Here is an 18717-nt window from a genome sequence, read left to right on the forward strand (position 1 = left end):
CACTTTTAGAGTCCTAAAAGCTGTTTTCTTCCAACATGGTACTTATGAAGATACTGCCCTATACCAAACATGATTTGTGTCAATTGCTTTCTGATGTGCTATATCAATTAACATAAGAAGAAACTCATCAATTAAACTGAATTTCCAACATTGTTATTATCCACTGTTAGCAAACTGTCCCCTCTTTCTTGAGTTTCACTGTCTTCAGAGAGCAGAAACATTATCATTCTATACTGGTAGGCATTGTTAATGATGGTAAATGGTAAATTATTCTTTTCCATTCCCTTGTTTTCCCTGATCAACTAAGAAAACAACAAATGTAATTGCAGTAATTACGAGCAGCCTTTAAACTGTTCTTTCCAAGATACCAATTTTCATGATACTCATGGGATTGTAGTATCTTTGTCAAACAGAACATCATCACAACTTGTCAAATATGGTTGAAATGAGTGAAGTGGAAGCTACTGGGGAGAGCCAATAGATGGGTAGATAGCATAGCTTCAAAGAAATCTTCCTCATCCTTACTTCCTTTCCAGAAAGCCACTCAGAGATAGCCAAACATCAAGGAAAAGAATAAGCCTCTGCGTCAGGTGAAGCGTCTCAGAGATGAACCTAAGAGGAAAGCATTCAAATTCTCCTCCGTAAAGACCAAAAATCAACCTGAGTTATTTGTATAATTGTATGAATGTGGATAAGGAAATGGAAATTAGTTAGCTACTGTTTGCTTTTTCAGAGTGTAACTAAAAACTGAACAACTTGTAATAGATGAATAGAAAAAAATGCCTGTTTTCATGGATGAAAGAGAGCTGAGGTGCCCATCAGGGCATCTTGGTCTCCACAAAACACATGTCTTGGAAATTTCTGGTCAAAAATGAAAATGCCTACAGTTCTGATATATCTGTAAGATTAGGAATCAGGCATGCAGTTTAAGATTTGAGCAACCTAAACTATTTCCAAGACCTATTTTCCAGGCCCAGAACCATTCTAACACCTTCTACAGGTAGATCTCTTTTTAGAGCTCTTTAGGATATAATGGAAGATACATTCATGAACAAAATGAACAAACCAACATTTTCCTTCTTGACTGGAAATACTTTCAAACCAATGCTAAAGGTTACTGCACACCATGTCCTTGCACACTAAAAAGAGATGAACATAGAGTCCAATGTTAGACACAGATAGTTCTGTTCTGAGAAGCAGTCACGTCATCTAAGCCAAGGAGGTACCGCAAAATGAAACACATCCAATTAACACAACAGCAACAAAAAATCTCAAAGCCCTGTCTGTCTCATTTGCAGAACAAGTATCAGTCAGCATGAACAGAAGCAATGGATTTATCCTCATTCTTCAGTGCTTCTCTGAAGTGCAGAGAATGTGTCCCCAGGGGCCTCATTCAGCACAGTAAGTATGGAAACATCAATATGAACTGAGGTAGCAGCCGTTTTTTGTGGGCCTGTAGCCAACATTGCAGAAGTAATATGCAGCAGGCAACTTCATATTTTGCTCTCTCTATGTATTTAAATTTTAATCTATGTGGCAAACACATCACATGAGCACTGTCTTAGAGCACAAGAATATCACTAGTTGTAATATCTATGTCCTGTAGTTTCATCTTTACCAACGAGAAAGAAGGACCATACCAGCTACTCTGCAGGAGTCAACAAGCAGATTGTATTGCACCTTCCCCCACACCCCTTTTCCTACATTTGGAGCAGGAAGAGAAAGACATCACTACCGCCTCCTGCTTGCACCAGATCAGTCCACTACTGCCCACTACTGTTCTCCTGCTATCCCATTTACCCTTTTCCTCCCTCTAATGTGTCTAGATATATATATAAAAACACATACAGAACAACCACCTAATCTTTCTTTTCCCATACACTCTCTTTCACACCATGCCCCTCCATGGGCTCCTCAGCACCTCCAAGCATTCTGTGTTTTGTTTTCTGACCCTGCCTGTCACCAGGCCAGCCCTTCTCCACACCCAGCCCACCCAGCACTGCCTGTGGAGCCCAGGTCTTTCCCCCTCACACAGCCCACTCCTCCAATCCCCTCTTTCAGCCTTCCTGCAGACTTTCAGACCATCTCCCAAGCACTGCTGCAGACAAACACCAAGATTCCCATTGTCCCGTCTGTGTGAAGATGTGACAGATTGTGGAAGGGTGGCTGCTGACCCCAATGGCTCTCCCAGACCCTTTCTTTCCCTCAACCTGTGAGGTGAGCAGCACCACTGCCAAGGTGATGTCAGCAGGCCAAGGGTGGAATCCAATGCTGCACCTTTAAGCCCACTAGTATTGTCCAGTCAGCAAGATGAGTTGGAAGAAGAAGCAGAACAAGAGCTTGCTCAAAACACCAGCCCACCCTGCCAGCTCCTCAAGGGACATTCCAGACTTTCCCAGCTTCTAAACTGAACACCTCTGAACTGGTTGCTTTCCGGTCCAGGAAATGGTCACTGGAGAGTGAAGACTGGAAGCAGACACCCAGCCTAGGGAAGACAATAGTTCTCATGCCTCCTTCCTGTGTATATTAATGTCTGGAGACCCAAATCCAAACCAGGGTCTGTCACTGGAGTGGATAGATAAGGAAAGCATATCTGTGGGCCCAGCTCCCATCCCTAGAGAGGAAACAAACTTCCTCTATATCCCCAGAGGAAGCCAATACAACCCATGTCTGGACCACCAATGACAGCCAACAGGGCAGAGCTGGCCAAAGCTGGCCAAAGGAAATGACCATTGCTGTCATTCCTCCATAAAGATCTCAGCTATGGGATCTCAGAACAGTTCTCCCCATCTTTGCATCTTCAACCACTCCAGTCAGCACTGAATCCAACATCCGTGGCCAGTGGGGGAACAAGCTACTGCCTTTGCTACTTGTCAAAGATTAATTGTTCTGGTAAGAAGATACAGCTGACTCTTACCACGGCAGACTACAACCTCATCTTCATCAGAGAGGGCCCTATTCAAGGAGATAAGTAGACCAAGGAATCTAAATACTTCCCTGTACTCTGGGGTCCACATTTCTGTCTACACAACTTGCAGGTACACAGCACTGCTGGTACCACTCGCACCACAACTGCTGGACAGCAGTTCCTCAGCTCTCTTATCTCTTTCTCTCAGCGTAAAATCCCATCATGAAACTCTATGGAATGGAGGGATGATCTCCAGTAGGGTCTGGCTGCCATCCTCACACTGTGCGGGGCGGAGGGGGGGGTGAGGGGTGGGGTTCTATTGTGTTCTTGCAAGAGACTTTTGCTGATCTAACTGCCAAGCTAAGTTGCTGCAGGGATAGGAAAGCATGGTCTACTTCAGCTGACGCATAGATAAAAATTCTTGTCACTACCTTTGGTAGAACAGTAACCCTGTTTACCTTGGAAATATAACCCAGTGTACTCAAAGTCACTGAGGGTATGCCCGTCACCTGATACACCGTGTAGAATTCTCTGTGTAGAATGGGAGTCAGTAATCTAGTTGACGTCCATACTCCAATATCAGGCTCAGAACATTATAACTCCACTCACTGATACGTGCCTTCCTCGGTCGTCTGGTTTCTCCCAAGTGCTATTGCTGAACAGAGACTTAAAAATAGGCCATTGAAAGAATACTACACCCTGGAGCAAACCCCACATTTCTCACTATGTTTCCTCTATCTCAGTCTCAGTAGTTGAGTATAAACTATTCTTGGCTGAACTGCAACTATTTCATACAACCACACATTCCAAAATTATTTTTCACACATCATCATCATGGCGATTGCCATCACCTCCTGTAGGATGACACTTTCATATCAACATTTTAACAACAACCTGATAAAAGAATATAAGCTGTATAGCAGCCTCCCAGGAGCTCTGGATCAATACATTAGAGAAAAGGCATATATTTCCCTTGGCCCAAATGTGCTAGAAAGTAAAGAAGGAAGCTGTGGGTCAAGCTGTGCTAGAACTACATGAAAGCATCAAGGCAGTGGAGGAATTTGCCAGAACTGTTTAACTGAGGATATTCTCAGGCTGCCCCTCAGGAATTCAGTGGGTGTCACATGCAGAAGGTCATACTGGCCCTGGAAGAACTTTAGTAGCAACACACCATTGTCTGGCTGCAGACCAAACTTCTTTGGGAGACAGATAATGGCACTTGCTTCATTAAGAAGCAAAAAAGGCACTGTTTGCATCTTTGCAGGGGGTACTGCTCCTCAAGTAGGTCCAGAGCAGATGCAAGAAGGTGGAAGGATCTTATCTTCAGCCCACTACATTTGCCAAGCTGTGAGGGAAAATACTCAGTGACTGATCAAGACTTACTGGAGCTCCTTCTCACTGTGGCAGCAATCCAAACACCCTCCACCACATGTCCAGTAGAAAAACCAAAGGTTCCACAAGACCACCAAGGCTGAGCCTCCTGAAGTTTTTCCTTCTCTTGCCAAAGATATACGAGAGTTCTTCTGACCAAAAAAAAAACCAACAAACTCTGAAATTCTGCAAAGCATCAATCCTTTGCAAACGTACAATGTAGCTAAATCTATAATGTAGCTGAAGTCTGTGCTGGGCACACCCAAATTAGAGTTACACAATATCAGTACAGAGCAATGAAACTGTACCCAATCTAAGACCACACAGAGTCAATCTGCCATTCACCTCATTTGCCTTCTGGTCCCCTGAACAGAAGAAAGTATTTAACAGAATAAGTCATGGCTTTTTTATGGGGACTCTAATAATAATAAGAATACATTCAGTTTCAACTCCTGCTTCACAAAGTTTCTCTAGCTGCTGCGTACATCCACACAGTGCTTCCTCAACAGGGTCCTTTTGGCTTCAGATGGGAAGTGAGTTAGGACTGCCCCATTCCAGCCATAACCACTCTACCACCATTGAGTCCTTCTGTGTATTTTCTTAGGGCATGATAGACCTGGTGTTCAGAGAACTGAACTAGTGGGTGGTCTCGTAATTATATAATAGTGACACGCTTCTTCAAAGTCTGGTGCTTAAAAGATGTGGCACAAATGGCTCTACCAAATACTGTATGTAGCACATTCCTCTGACCCGGTAAATGCTTACACAGGCTGCTAGCAAACTCACAGTTGCATTCCACACCAGTGGGGTATGTGTCTCTTGCTCTGAGAGCCCACCTCCCTCTACCAGCCACCTTCTAGCTACTAGTTGGAAAGAGAGGAAGGTCTTTTTGAGCCACTACTGCATAAAATGCTCCTCTGTGAGCGGGCAGTAACCTCCTCACTGCATGGAAGGATGGCCCCTGAAGCATTACTAGAACTGGGGACCATTGGCTCTGTGGTCAGTCAACCCCACATCACTTGCCTGGTGTACTCAAGATTACACCACATCTCCTACCTCATCTCCTTCCACAGGAGTTCAGATCTGTCATAATTCCCCTAATCATCTCTTCCCCAGACATCAGAAACTCCTATGTACTTAAATGGCTTCACAAACACACAAACCACACCACACTTTTGATAGTCTTTTTGCCTTTTTTTCTGAATCATTTCCAGTTTGATTATGTCTACATGCTACTCAAAACATTTGCATAGCATAGATTCATCCATAGCAGTATAATGCTGTTTCTCATTTCATTATCTATTTTTTGACTAATTATTAATATTTAATTGGCATTGTTATTGGTACTAAGAATTAAGCTATCCATTATAACTCCAAGTCCTCCATCACTGTGAATGTAACAGTATAATTGTTTTCTTTGTTTATCACTATAGATATATATCTACTTCAAATTTCACCCACAGTTTTAACATCTAGTCATTCAATACTATAATATCCTTTTGGAAATCTCCGCATTCAGCATCTTGTTTGCTCCCCTAAATAATTTATTATCATTATGATCCTTTGTTATTTCATTATTTACCTTCCCTTTTCATACCATTAATGAATATGCACAATCTGAAGAAAGATCCCGGTGAAAACTGGCCATTTCTTGCTAATCCTTGTTTCCTATCTTTACTCAGCTACTCAGTTAATTCTAGGAACTTACCTGTGACACAACAGCAGATTCATGTCTTTAACAGCTTTTCCAAACGTGCTTCACTTTTTCATGCATACACTGGTACTGCTCTTTAGAGCAACACTTATTCCACCACAACAAGCAGATGCAAATAAATATTATTTAATGGCATGAGGGTTTTGTTGTTGTTTTTTTCTTTTACTATCTGTTTGCCTGCTTGCTTGTTTTCTGCTCTCAGTCGCCTAGAGCCTCCTTAGTAACAACATTATGCACTAAATTCTGATCATTGCACAAAGCAATTACTTCATTTTTTCATTCTCTTTGACCAGTTCCTCAAGCAAATGTTTTAACTCTTATATCACACACAACTGACAGCCTACACATAGAGTTAACTGAAGCCCACGTTACCACTGAGTTTCCTGCCTTCACTGGCTCTTCAGTCTTTCCATGGCTGTCACTGTCACTTGCCACCAACCCAACTAGTGGCAGTAAATGGTCAATAAACCCATCATTATATAATCCCTAAATGTTATTTTCCCTATTTAGGTCTGGGATATCAATTCACATGAGCATTTGGACCACCATACTATTTTCTCCACTTCAGTTAAGAATTTTTGCAATTACATTTTCTCCATGAAGTGTGTCTGATCAACATCAACATCAACATCCAAAGCTACAAACACATCCTCACAGGACATAGAGACTGTTTCCTTTTATAAACCTAGTACACTCCTGGACTTGAGTATTTGCAACTTAAACTCACAAAGAAACACCTCAATTATCCAATCCCTTCTCTTTATAACAGGTGAGGCTAGAAATATACCATTTTTTAGTTACATTTTCCACTGCTGCACTTGAAATACTGGGTTTTGGGTTGGTTTTTTTGTTTGTTTGTTTGGTTGGTTGGTTGGTTGGTTTGTTTTAGAAAAAATATTGCCTTTTACATATTCAGATGACTGAGAACTCAGTATAATTCTTGGCAAATTATTCCAATAGTTCAGTATTTTCACCATTTGATTGTTTGCCTTAATTCCAGCCCAAACATGTCAGCCATCTTTCCACCCCATCTTAACCGTTTTCTGCCAGGTTGAAGACACAGATTGTTTTGATGCTTTTTCTTCACTCAAGCACTTAAAAACTGTCACTGAGTCATCAATGTAAGATTTTACTCACGGTTCACATATTTATTTCCTAACAATTCTTCTGTCCTATAGTACTTCCCAAAGTGAGAATAATATAATTAGACAAAGATTTTTCTATTATTTTTTTCCCCACAAACACCAAATACAGAGAAAATACAACCTTCTCTTTTCACTTCAATATCCAGCTCTTCGTAGATCAAAGAACCACAGCTTCTTTGGCTGCAGGATCACAGCTGAAGCTATTGATCCACTGATTATCTGTTCAGACATCTCTAATCTTTTTCAGTGTGACTGCTTTCTATTATAGAACTCTGGTCCCTGTACCTGCTGTTCACATTCTGTCATTAGATATGTGAGTTCACCTTTAGTTAGTTTAAAATACACAGTGTTATTCAAGATTTAGTAATCCAAAGTAGTTAAATTTTTGCCCAACTGTTGAAAGGCTCTTCAGCACAGGTTACCTAGAACTGGCTGATTTAAGTACCAGTCTGACATTATTGTTGTTTGCTCTTGGAAAACGTACATATTAAATGAGCTGAAAACTATTTTTCTCTACATTCCCCCATGAAAACAGGCCAAAAATACATACCGATCAGCTAGTTCACTTTCTCTGCCTCAATACACATCAGTCTATAGAAGTGATTGACTTCCAGCTACCAAATAAACTCAAAATCACATCAGTAGTGTTGTCCACTAAAACAGAAGTCTTTGGGCAATCAACTACTGACCTTCTCTGATACATTTTTCTTGCACTTGTTTTCTAGTATGGTTTCCTTAGAAAACTAGTCTTATGCAACTAGGCTATTTGTAAGCTCTCTCGCCGCAGCAACTTTGAAACTATTAACTTACTTAATAAACCTGACAAGAGAGAAAGAGGTCTCATAGATTATCAGTTTGTAGACACTTCATGACAACTGGCTGCAAGGTCAGTGACAGGGTCTCCATTCAGACTCTTGTTGGCAGAAATGAGCTCTTATCCCAGAGCTCTTTGGCTGATTTTTCAAAGTGATCAGATGTATGCCCACCCTTTTTGACATATGTAGAAACAGGGGTTTCTACAGGGTCCTGTGCTCTATTCCCTTCCACCTGTATCCATCCAAATAAATAAATCCCTAATGCCATGACTCAGTTTCCTTTCTCATCACCTCTTCCTCTCCTAGATTTCTCCCTCCTATTTCTTACCACTGCCACACTTAAATGCTGAATGGGAAAGGAGGAACCAGATAGTGTCGCCTTGATATGTACTGCATATGCTATACTTGCCACAACAGATCTCACTCCACACAACCTTCAGATCTTTTGTGGGGACAAATAAGGAGAAAAAGGAAGGGGGTTTTCATTGATTCCCTCAGGTGCCTACCCTGCTCTTTTCAGTCTCATATCATGCTCCCACTCTGCTGAATCTGAAGTAGATGAAGTGGAAGTGAGTGGCCTTTGGCTCCGTTTCTCTTTTTGTTGATGCTGTGAGCCATCAATACACTTTGTGCAGCACAGCCAGTGAAAGCAACACAGAAAGTATGTGCTCCTCCAACCTTCCTAACACCTGCACTGCTTCTCTCTCTGCCTGTATACTGACCACTGCGTATGAAGTCCAGCAAATCTGCTAGTTAGATTCAACAGATCAGATTTGACCCAGTGGATGACAAATGAAGAGCACTGCCTCTTCCAGTCTGCAATCCAGCGATTGATGCTGTGCATGAACAAGTTAAGATGTGGAAAGGACTTCAGCTGATAGCTGGAGTTCTTACACTGAGGTGAGACAGTCTGCGGAATATGGTGTTCCAAGTAGTTAAAGCGATGGACAGGAGAAGTATAGCAGGAGCGTACTAAGCAGAAACTTGCAATCCTCTGAGAGCACAGGATTGAAGTACTGGGTAAATCTGACTCAGAAAGTCAGCCACTTCAGGCTTTAGGTTCTAAACATAGGATCACAGGAGAATTCAAGCTGGAAGGCACCTCTTGAATTCTAAACTTCTGCTCAGCTCAGAGTCATTTGTAAAGTTAGACCAGGTTTCTCAGGACTTTAGCTTGCCTGGTTATAAACAGAAAAAGAATGGACACTACAACCTCACTGGGGAAAACTGGTCCAGCACTTGACACTTCTCATGGTCATAAAGGTTTTCTGGTACCTAATGCAAACACTTCTGTTTTCTCTTCCCTCATACTCTAAAAGCACTACTAATTTCTTGGAATATTTATCCAAGATTTCATTTCCCTTCTTAAAATGTCTTTGCTGCTGGCTCTTCTGCAAAGAAATTAGAGACATCACTGGGGAAAAGAAAAACCATGAGTTTTCCATTCACTTAAATCCATTTGAAGAATTATAGAGAGATCTTATCACACCAGTCAGAACAGTCAATTCTATATGCCTAAGCTATGGTCAAAGGTACACTCAGAATGCATTCAGAATGGAATACATTCAGATACGTAGGCAGGCCTGAAATATCTTGAATTTGGCTAATTCCATTACAGAAAATAATCAAGCTGATCTTTGCACGTGGTTGGCATTTGAATATCTACAGGTTTCCAGCTAAATTTTGCAGCCTTTACATTCGCTGAAATTAAGTAGAGCTATCATGAGAGGCACTGGGCAGCAAGGAAATGTGATGGAGTGAGTGATCATCACCAATATACAGACCTGACTTGTAGCTGTTATCACAGGCAGAAGCCAGCCGTGATACTCAAAAGGGCTCTGGATTGCTGTGTAACTGATATAACACCATGTAACAGAAAACACGTATGACACTGAGATGTGAAGGGGTGCATCTGCGGAGAAGGTGACTGGATACCCACTTAGTCCTTAAGATCACCTTTCAACTTTTCTCATACTCAAAGAAATACAAGCCTAATCATTGCCACTGTGATTTCTGGTATCCCCTGTAAGACTGAAAGATGTAATATGCTTTCATTTCAGTCCTACATGTAGAGAGCTGCTCTGCTGCGATCCTCTCCATTACTTCCCCCAGGGAGAAATAACTGGACATTTTATACTTAGGAAAGAAAATGTGAAGTTGAACATCACCAAATGTGTAAACTATGACTTCTAACTAGATCATAGAAAAACATCCCTGAGGGAGATGGAGAAATCACATGGTTTGCTTAAAACTGGAATGGAAAAAGGCCAAGAGCAAGCTCAGGGCACAATCCTGCACTGGATCGGCCCCTGAATGGTGCCTAAACTAAATACGACTGATTGTGAACTTTCTAGCACTAATTAGACCCCTCAGATTCTGTGTTCAAAATCTGCTACATACAAATTGCAAGGTAAAAAGAAGGGAAGGATAGCATCCTTCTCCTATCACTGGCTGCCACTTGAAAAAGCAACACAGAGCCTGTGTATTAAACTAATTCTGCAGAAATCTAACCAGCTACACCACACAGCAAGAACACAAAGTTCTACTCCCATTCGTTTCCAATCACATCCTAGAGCTCGAACCTAGAGCTTAAATGCACTGTTCTCCCAAAACAAGGAATACAGCCATGAAGGCTGTAGTGAAAAATCTAGGCTGCCCAATGAGAACTGTATTGAGCTTCCCTAGGTAGGGAAGCCAAAGCAAAATCAGAACATTCAACCTACACCCAGTTCAGCCCTTTAGTACTCTAAAGAGATGCATACGGATGTAAATCTATGGTCTACACGTATGAATGATACTTGCAACACGTTACTTATACTGGCTTTTTGTAACACAGATACCAAGTCAGAGGTCACAAAAACCCTGCCATGTATAGGAACAACTGCCTTCATGGTTAAGCATTAAAGCTTTGTGGCTTTCTGAAGCCCAGAGCGGATGCCACCAGATGCACGTTTACTATTTATCTGAATAGTGTCGTAGTGAGAGGGACAAAGAACGAATGCTATCCAAAGTGGTATAGGACATTTGTCAGACAATGGGAAAACAATGCCCTTGGCAGCGTGTGTGCACCAACAGTAAGGGAAAGGCAGGAAAAGGGGCAATGCCTGTTTTGATGTGCTGCAGCACACAGACCCGTGTGAGTTTTAAGCACCTCAAAAGCAACATCGAAGCGATCTTTGCCACACAAACATTCCAGGAAACAATAAGAGATTTCTTTAGGTCACAAGGACATTTGCGACCAGTTAAGAGAGATAGACTAGTTGCAGGGATTAAAGCCTAAGGCAGAAATTGGAGGCTGTAGTGTAAAGTTTGCTTCTGAATACTGCTCACGCTCACAAATGGGGTTCCCCACTAATTCAAGAGGTGTCACCGCAGCAGACTTTGACACAGCCACTCAGATTTACTTTGGGGACCTGCTTTGATCCGCTTGCCCTCATAGTTTCACTGAATGTCAGAGTGTCTGTGTGCTCTGGGGAAAGGCTGGAGACAGGTGTTTCACCAGACGAGCTGTTTTTCTCTCAAGGGCTGTTTGGGTGGCTTGAATGACGTGTTTCCATCTATCTGATGTCTTCATATGTGGTGTGCATAGAAACCTTTTTGTTTTATTCTGTGGGGAGGAAAGCGTGCCCCTCAATCCCAATCCTACCTAGAGGAACCTGCACTCGTCTATCAAGGGACCTCGAGAGATCGAGGGATACGTGCATGCGTGTAGGAGGAGAGAGCTAGGTTTGCATAGCCTAAAGGCTCGGAATCCTCTCCCGAAAAATGTGTGGCCCAGTGGCAATACGCTATTTCTCCTACCGCGTCCCCTCGAAATGGCTCCGCGAGAAAGGGAGGATTTTCCTTTTGCTCGCCGCTCTCCCCCGAAGCGTATGTCAGGGGGAAGGAGGAGAGCAGCCGTGCAGCTCGCTCAGCGTTATGTATGTATGCTCGGGCGACAATAAACCGCTGCCGAGCCAAACGGGGAGCCGCCGTCCGCCCGCTCCCGCCGCGGGAGGCACGGCACGGCACGGCACGGCACGGCACGCCCCGCACCCTCCCGGAGGCAGCGCTCCGACCCGCACCTCCCGGCGCGGTGATGCCCCCGGCCGCGCCCCGCACCGGCCCCGCGCTGCCTCTCGACTCCGGGAGCGGGCAGGGTGCGGTGGCGGGCGGCTAATGGCGCTGAGCGGCGGAGGGGAGGAGGGGGGCTACGAGGGGCCGGGACCGTCGTGCGGCAGAGCGGGGGCTGCGGCCGCCCGAGCATCCCCGAGCGCCGTCCCCGCCGACGTCTTACCCACGGTGCGGGATCCGATGCAGCCCATCACTCCGGCAGGTCTCCGGGAAGAGGCGGCGGCGTCGGCGGCGAAGAAGCGGAGGACGAAGACGACGGGGAGAGGTCGGAAAGGAGCCGGTGCCTTCAGCGGGCAGCGCCGGGCTGGCCCAGCCGGGACCGGCGCGGGGTCATGGCCAGGTGCGAGCGCGGGTCGCCCCCGGCGCGGAGACGCGGGGCAGGGGGATCCCGCGGGCCGGCAGCGCGGCGCCGATTGGCTGCCGGCCTCCGCGGCCCGGGGAGGCAGGGCCGGGCCGGGCCGAGCCGCGCCGTCCGCCCCCGGGGAGCGCCGGAGCGGGGCGGAGGCGGGGGCCAGGCCGGCCGGAGGCGGGCGCCGAGCGGCCTCTCCCGCCCGCCGGGACGGCGCAGGTGAGCGTGGGGCGGGCGGTGCTGCCGCACTGGCGGGCGACGAGCAGGTGGGGCCGGGGGCGGAGGGGAGCGTCCCCGGAAGGAGAAGCGAGGGGCACGGGGATGCTGGAGATGGAGGCGGCAGCACGGGCGGGCTGGAGGGCGGCGATTCGCGCTGGTTTCCCGGTAACTACACTTGCAAAGTTGATTCAATTAAAGGCAGCCCCCCTAGCGGCGGCGGCGGACGGGTCCCCCGGGAGGAGCCTGGCTCCTCGCGGCTCTCGCTGCCGGCGAGCAGCCGAGGGCGACCGCGGGGGTCCCGGCCTGATCCGATCCTGATAGAGATGCGTCCGCCCCGAGCGCTCCCGTGTGCGGGTGCAGCCCGCGGCGCTGTCCTCTGCCCGTCCCTCTGGGGAGGGATGAAAGGAGCCGGCTCAGCCCCACGGAGGATCGCCTGGGGCCTTTCCCGTGCTTTTCTGCTAGCACGGTGGCAAGGAAGCATCTCCAGGGGAGGTGCTACATCTGCCTTCCTTCGCGGCTCAGTTTTATCCACGCCTGATGGCAACAGGCAAAATCGTCCTGGTCCATTTCTCTGGCACCACCGACTGTCCTCAGTTTGTACCTTCCTGCCCTCGTTCCCTGTTACTTCGTGCTTCTTTCATCCACAACTCCTATCCGAACCCACCAGCTGCCTTCCACCAGCCTCACTCACTAGCAAATTTAATTTTGCTGATCCCAAATGAGTTACTTCGTTCTCAGCTTTGGGCCTGGATCATTCATTTTTTTGTTTATGCTCAAGGCAGCAAGCAGTCTTTATTAGCAGCAGAGATGGGGAATAGGTAAGTTCGTTCTCCCATATATGGCTTGCACTGAGGCTAAGAAAAGGTTTTAAGAAAGAAACAGAACAAGGCTTTACACAGAGTACGTGTTTTGCCTGAGCCTCTGTAGGTAGAGAGGGACTCTGCCTACATAGGCTGCTTCCAAAGTAAAAGTTATATAGGAAAGACATGCACAGAAAAGGTGGCAGTGTCTGAATACTAGCAGCTGTTATATCTTTTCTCCTTCTCCATGATATTGGAGATCCAGTAAGCATGGAAAACATAACACTCCTGAAGTATAAGAGATCCCAGTCTCCTGTCTGGGTTCCTGAGGCCACCATGGGTGCTATAATGTTCTTCAACAACACATTCCGTCTTCAAAGAGGGTGAAATTTCTCCACGTTTTTTTTCCTCCTCCCTCTTCCATGTATATCCAAATCTCTCAGGTTTCATGCCTTCTTTTTTCATTTAATGACTCAATATTTTTCTGATGTGCTCCTGAAACCTAAGTTTTAAAAACGCTGTGAAACTGTGGGGTCTTGGTGGAACTTTGTGACCCAGAGGTGTTTTGGCCTCTCTGAAAAGCACATCCATATTGACTTCCAGGTCTAAATGCAAGGACAAGTGAAACAAAAGCAAACCGAAAGAGAAAGAATGGTATTTTAAAACACAAGGCCTGTCATAGATAAATGTTTTGTAAGCTAGTGACTGCCCAGACAGCTGTTGTACGTGGATTGATCAGGACAGCTGGTCCTGAGGAGGCTTACCAAAAACCCCACCAAACAGCTTTTGCGTCTTATCTTTGCATAGAGAAGATGCATTACTAATACAGCTGTGGGCGATGTCTTAAGTCTTTCTCCAGTTTCATGTTTCAATTTTAATCCCCTTCCCTTCACCCACAGTCTAAAATTGTTACTCTGTAAACCCTCTTTCTGCTATCTCAGAGATATCTTTGCTCTGGTTCCTTTTCAATGGCAGTTTCAGGTAAGTCACTCTGACTCTTTTATTTCCTTGGTTTGACACTTTACCTTGTCTATCGCCTTGTCTCAAGCTCATGATCATACCTGGTTCCTTACAACTCTGGATTTGGCTTTCTTTACATTAAGCTACAATGAAATCTGCATCGGACTGTTCTGACTTCTGCCTCAGGGTATGATTCCACAGGTAGACGAGCAACTCCTAGCACTTACTGTGCTTGAAAATCAGCTTTCCAGTTCTTGATGGATTGGTTTTCTGCTGCTTTAGTAACATGGTAGTTTGCATAGGGATCTTGCAAGTGATCACGATGCTGTAAGGTAAGTATCAGGCAAGCAAAGCAGAGAAAGAAATGGCAAAGAGGAGAACTTCTTGTTTCCAGGGATCATAAATATCCACTGTTCCCACTAAATGGTACCAAAGAGTCTGTTCATTCACTGCCTCATGGCTGTCTGATGTGTCCTGATGCCATACTCATTCATTCTCATGTGAAGCTGGGAAAACTTTCTAGGCTATCAGTAGTTCTGACACGGCTGCTTGACTCTTCCATACAGTAGGTTCCATGTGAGCTTATCATCAGAGAGCAATTTCTCATTTTTAATAAGCTAAAACCTAACTTCTCTTCCTAAATTCACTTAAAGTGCAATTCTTATCATACATTAGCATAAGAAAAGAGCAGCAATTTTACATTCAGAAAAAATACAGCAGCGTCTCAGGTATTAGATACAGCTTAATTTGTTAAATACTGACTTCTAACCTGCTCATATACTGTGTGTAAGAGACATTTCCATTTCTCTGACTTTGGATTCAAATAAAGATTGTGTCAAAATGGCCACCAGGAAGATTCTTTTCCTATCGAAGCAAGATGAAATTCATGATTCAAGCCATATCTGTTAATGTCTCGTGATGTCTTTCCCACACAAGGCATGTTTTATGAATATTGCCATGTAGGAGGAAAGCAAAAGGACTGAATCTCTGGACTAAAACAGAGCATAAACAGAGTAAAGATGAACCTCCCCCTACAGTTTCTGTCTTAGTGGTGTAAATTCTAAGTGGAGGCCAGTAATGAGCCTAATTGACTGCAGGGGTCAATACAGGGTCCCGTCCTGTTGAATATTTTCATTAATGATCTGGATTATGGAGCAGAGTATACACTCAGCAAGTTTGCAGATGCCACAAAACTGGGAGAAGTGGCTGATACAACAAATGGTCGTGCTGCCATCAAGAGGGACTTCAAGAGGCTGGAGAAATGGGCTGGGATGAACCTCAGGTAATTCACTAAGAAGAAATGTACAGCCTTGCACCTGGGAAGAAACAGCCTCAAGCTCCAGGACGTGCCACCTAACAGGAAAGCAGCTCAGCAGAAGACTTCTAGGGGAGTCCTGGTGGTGAGCTGATTAATTGTACTATTAAACCTAATTTTCCCTATGTTCCCTGTAGCTCTGTATATATATTTATATATATAATATAAAAACCTTCTAAGTTAGAAATACTGGAGCAAATTCTTCCTGAGAAATACTGCTTGTAAAATACAAAGCTATTGCCACTGTCACACTTGCTTAATAAATGTATCAATTTCACAGTAATTATCAGGGATGGTGATTATATTGCAATAAATAATGTGCCCCGTGTCTTCTGCCTTAACTCCCCTTTAAAGCTGTGCACATGCAAAAAAGTACCAGTATAAAACTTGCCACCGAATGTTCCACTTTTAACTAAACATCACTAAGTCCAAAATAATTTATAATATCCTTCTCTCTGTCATTCATCCTAACATTGATTTCCATCCCCAAAGATCTCATCAGCAGCCACGTCTGTCCACCTATGAAAAGACTGAAAAAAAATTTTAATTATTATTATTTTTTTAATCCTTACTTACAAACCCATAGCACGACTAATTTATATCAGAGAAAGATACAAACTTCATGCATTGCTTCTTGCAAGATGTATCTTCGGCTGTGGAATACAAGCAGAGGCCTACTGACTTTGTAAGCAGGAGATGTGTACAGAAATAATGTCTGTATCAGATCTATAGAGGCAGGAATCACCCTCCAGGGACTGTTGCTCCAATCCGCTTCTCTGCTGGCCTTCTGCCACTGGCAGTATGGATTCCCCTGTAAATGCTTCTTCTGGCAGAGACCTCTGTAATTGCTTCACAGAAGTAATGGAGTAGATACCACAAGAGTTAATTCTACATCAAGCTGTATTAGCTAATGATAGGATTTTCAAGCGGACTGAAAAGGAAAGGAGATAACAAAATGACTCATACCATTCTTGCTTGCTTGGAGATCCTTCAGTGCAGGAGACAAAAGCTTTCTATGAGGCTCAAAGAATGAAAAAACAAAGAAGTACCTTGAAAGGGTGTAGCATATCTGACATACATAAATGGAAGGCTGGATCCTTTCAAGCTGGAAAATATTTGAGGCTGTGTGCATGAACTAAAGTTAGAAGGGACAATAGGTGGAGGTATTGACATAGGATATATTTGCATTACATATTGCAAAGTAAGCTCACACTTATCTATGTGCACCACCAAGCAAATATAATCTGGTTCTGCCCATATCTAAAAGCCATAAAGCAATTATAAGTTCAGTAGAATTAATCCACCCTCTCAATAGAGTATTTATCAAGAATTCCTCTTAGTGCTCAATAGTATCTTCTGTGTTGCTGAAGAGAAGTAGTGGTGGCACCAAAAGATTTATTTTTTCCTTTCTCCTGCATGGCGAGTTCTCAAAGTGGTCTATGCTGCCAAAGTAGAGACACAAACTTTGGATATCATGTAATAATCCATTGGAAACTGAACACTGATTGAGCATCCCAGGAAGGATAGTGAGGAAAAAAGGAGGGGAAGGGAAGGGAAGGGAAGGGAAGGGAAGGGAAGGGAAGGGAAGGGAAGGGAAGGGAAGGGAAGGGAAGGGAAGGGAAGGGAAGGGAAGGGAAGGGAAGGGAAGGGAAGGGAAGGGAAGGGAAGGGAAGGGAAGGGAAGGGAAAGGAACTTTCATTTGACGAATCTCTTGTAGTTAGAGTGCACAGGTTGCTCGCCATCAGGTAGTGAGATCTGGGGAAATAGTTTTGGAGGGTCAGAATAAAGTATATACAGTATAAACTAAGAAAAGGGACAGTGCCAGTGACCTAAACTTGAGGTGTATAACAGGGTGCAAATACCTTTGATGCACTATGAGTCTTATTTAACATTTTAAAAAACATTTCCTTCATTCTCTAGTGAATGTCTCATTCCCAAACCATGAAACATACAGCAGCTACTTCTCATAAATGTCAATTGAATCTGTACTGGTGGTGTTGCTCAAACTGCATTTTTAAAAATAATCTGCAAGCAGTAAATGTGCTTTTGAAATTCCCAGTGTTATGTAAAAAGGCACGGTATTTTTAGCTTTACAAAATATCAGTTGTCATCTTCTCACTCTGTCCCTGTGGTATATTAGAGATGGGGAACTAGGAGCTCTCAAAGTGAAGGTATTAACTCTTTACAAGGTAGGGATTTTCTGCAATACTGTTATGCAGATCATAATAAAAGCATGCAGCAAAGTCGCAACAAAGAAGGTGCTTCTTCTTTTAAAAGCCAGTATTTCCATCCTCACTACCAAACTGTTACGTCTGGAATAACAATAAAATAACGTACCCAGGAGCAAAATACCAGCCAGAACTGTTCACTCATACTGACAGAATGGCCCCCACCTTCAAATAATTATCCAGAAAATAGTCTCTGACATATAACACTGAGCACACAGCTGCTGTGAGTAAGCACTGGCACATCAACATTGACTAAAACTGGTTTTGGAATCGAGTCATGCCTACTGCTGTTTTTAGGATATCAGAATAAATCTATCTGCTTTACTATGCTGTACTCCATATGAGATCTTAAAGGATCTAGAATGCTTGCTTTTGTGCTGATTTGGAGGTGACCTTTCGTTTTCTGTCTAAGTCTTCTGAGGCCTGATGTCCTCACCTGCTGCCAAGCTCCTTAACAAAGCACATATGGACCTTGCTTCTTACTGTGTTCTTTACTGAAATTTGAGGAACAGGATCTTTGCAGCCATAGAAGAGCCTGGTGAAACCATTTGCTGATACTACATGATGTTTCCTGTAGGGAGTTATCCCTTACCACACGCACACCAGGAAAGGACAGGATCCTGTTTACCACCTCATCTTAGAGTATATGGACTCATATGTGTCAGCATTGGGCAAAGGCCCTGTGATTTCCATAGACAGAAAAGTGTAGGAAAGACAATAGCCACCATTCTGGGCAGTATTATGTCCAGCAACTGATAACCCTCCCACTTCTCATAGATA

At 44.1% G+C, this 18717-nt stretch overlaps 1 protein-coding gene across 3 annotated transcripts in view; it reads right to left on the bottom strand.

Moving 5' to 3' along the window:
• Window positions 1-17213, bottom strand: part of FAM131B (family with sequence similarity 131 member B) — a 33778-nt gene extending 16565 nt beyond the window's left edge. Inside the window, exon 1 of one of the 3 annotated variants that reach the window (XM_085523258.1) lies at window positions 12230-17213. In XM_085523258.1, the coding sequence (XP_085379384.1) occupies window positions 12230-12257 (28 nt within the window). In that variant the 5' untranslated portion in view covers window positions 12258-17213. The remainder of the gene's footprint in view (window positions 1-12229) is intronic. The other 2 variants (XM_015872475.3, XM_085523266.1) reach the window with 2 other exon arrangements.
• Window positions 17214-18717: the final 1504 nt, after the last annotated feature.

Source organism: Coturnix japonica, chromosome 1 (assembly GCF_054131305.1).
Source record: "Coturnix japonica strain WE chromosome 1, WE-NBRP24, whole genome shotgun sequence".
NCBI lineage: Eukaryota > Metazoa > Chordata > Aves > Galliformes > Phasianidae > Coturnix > Coturnix japonica.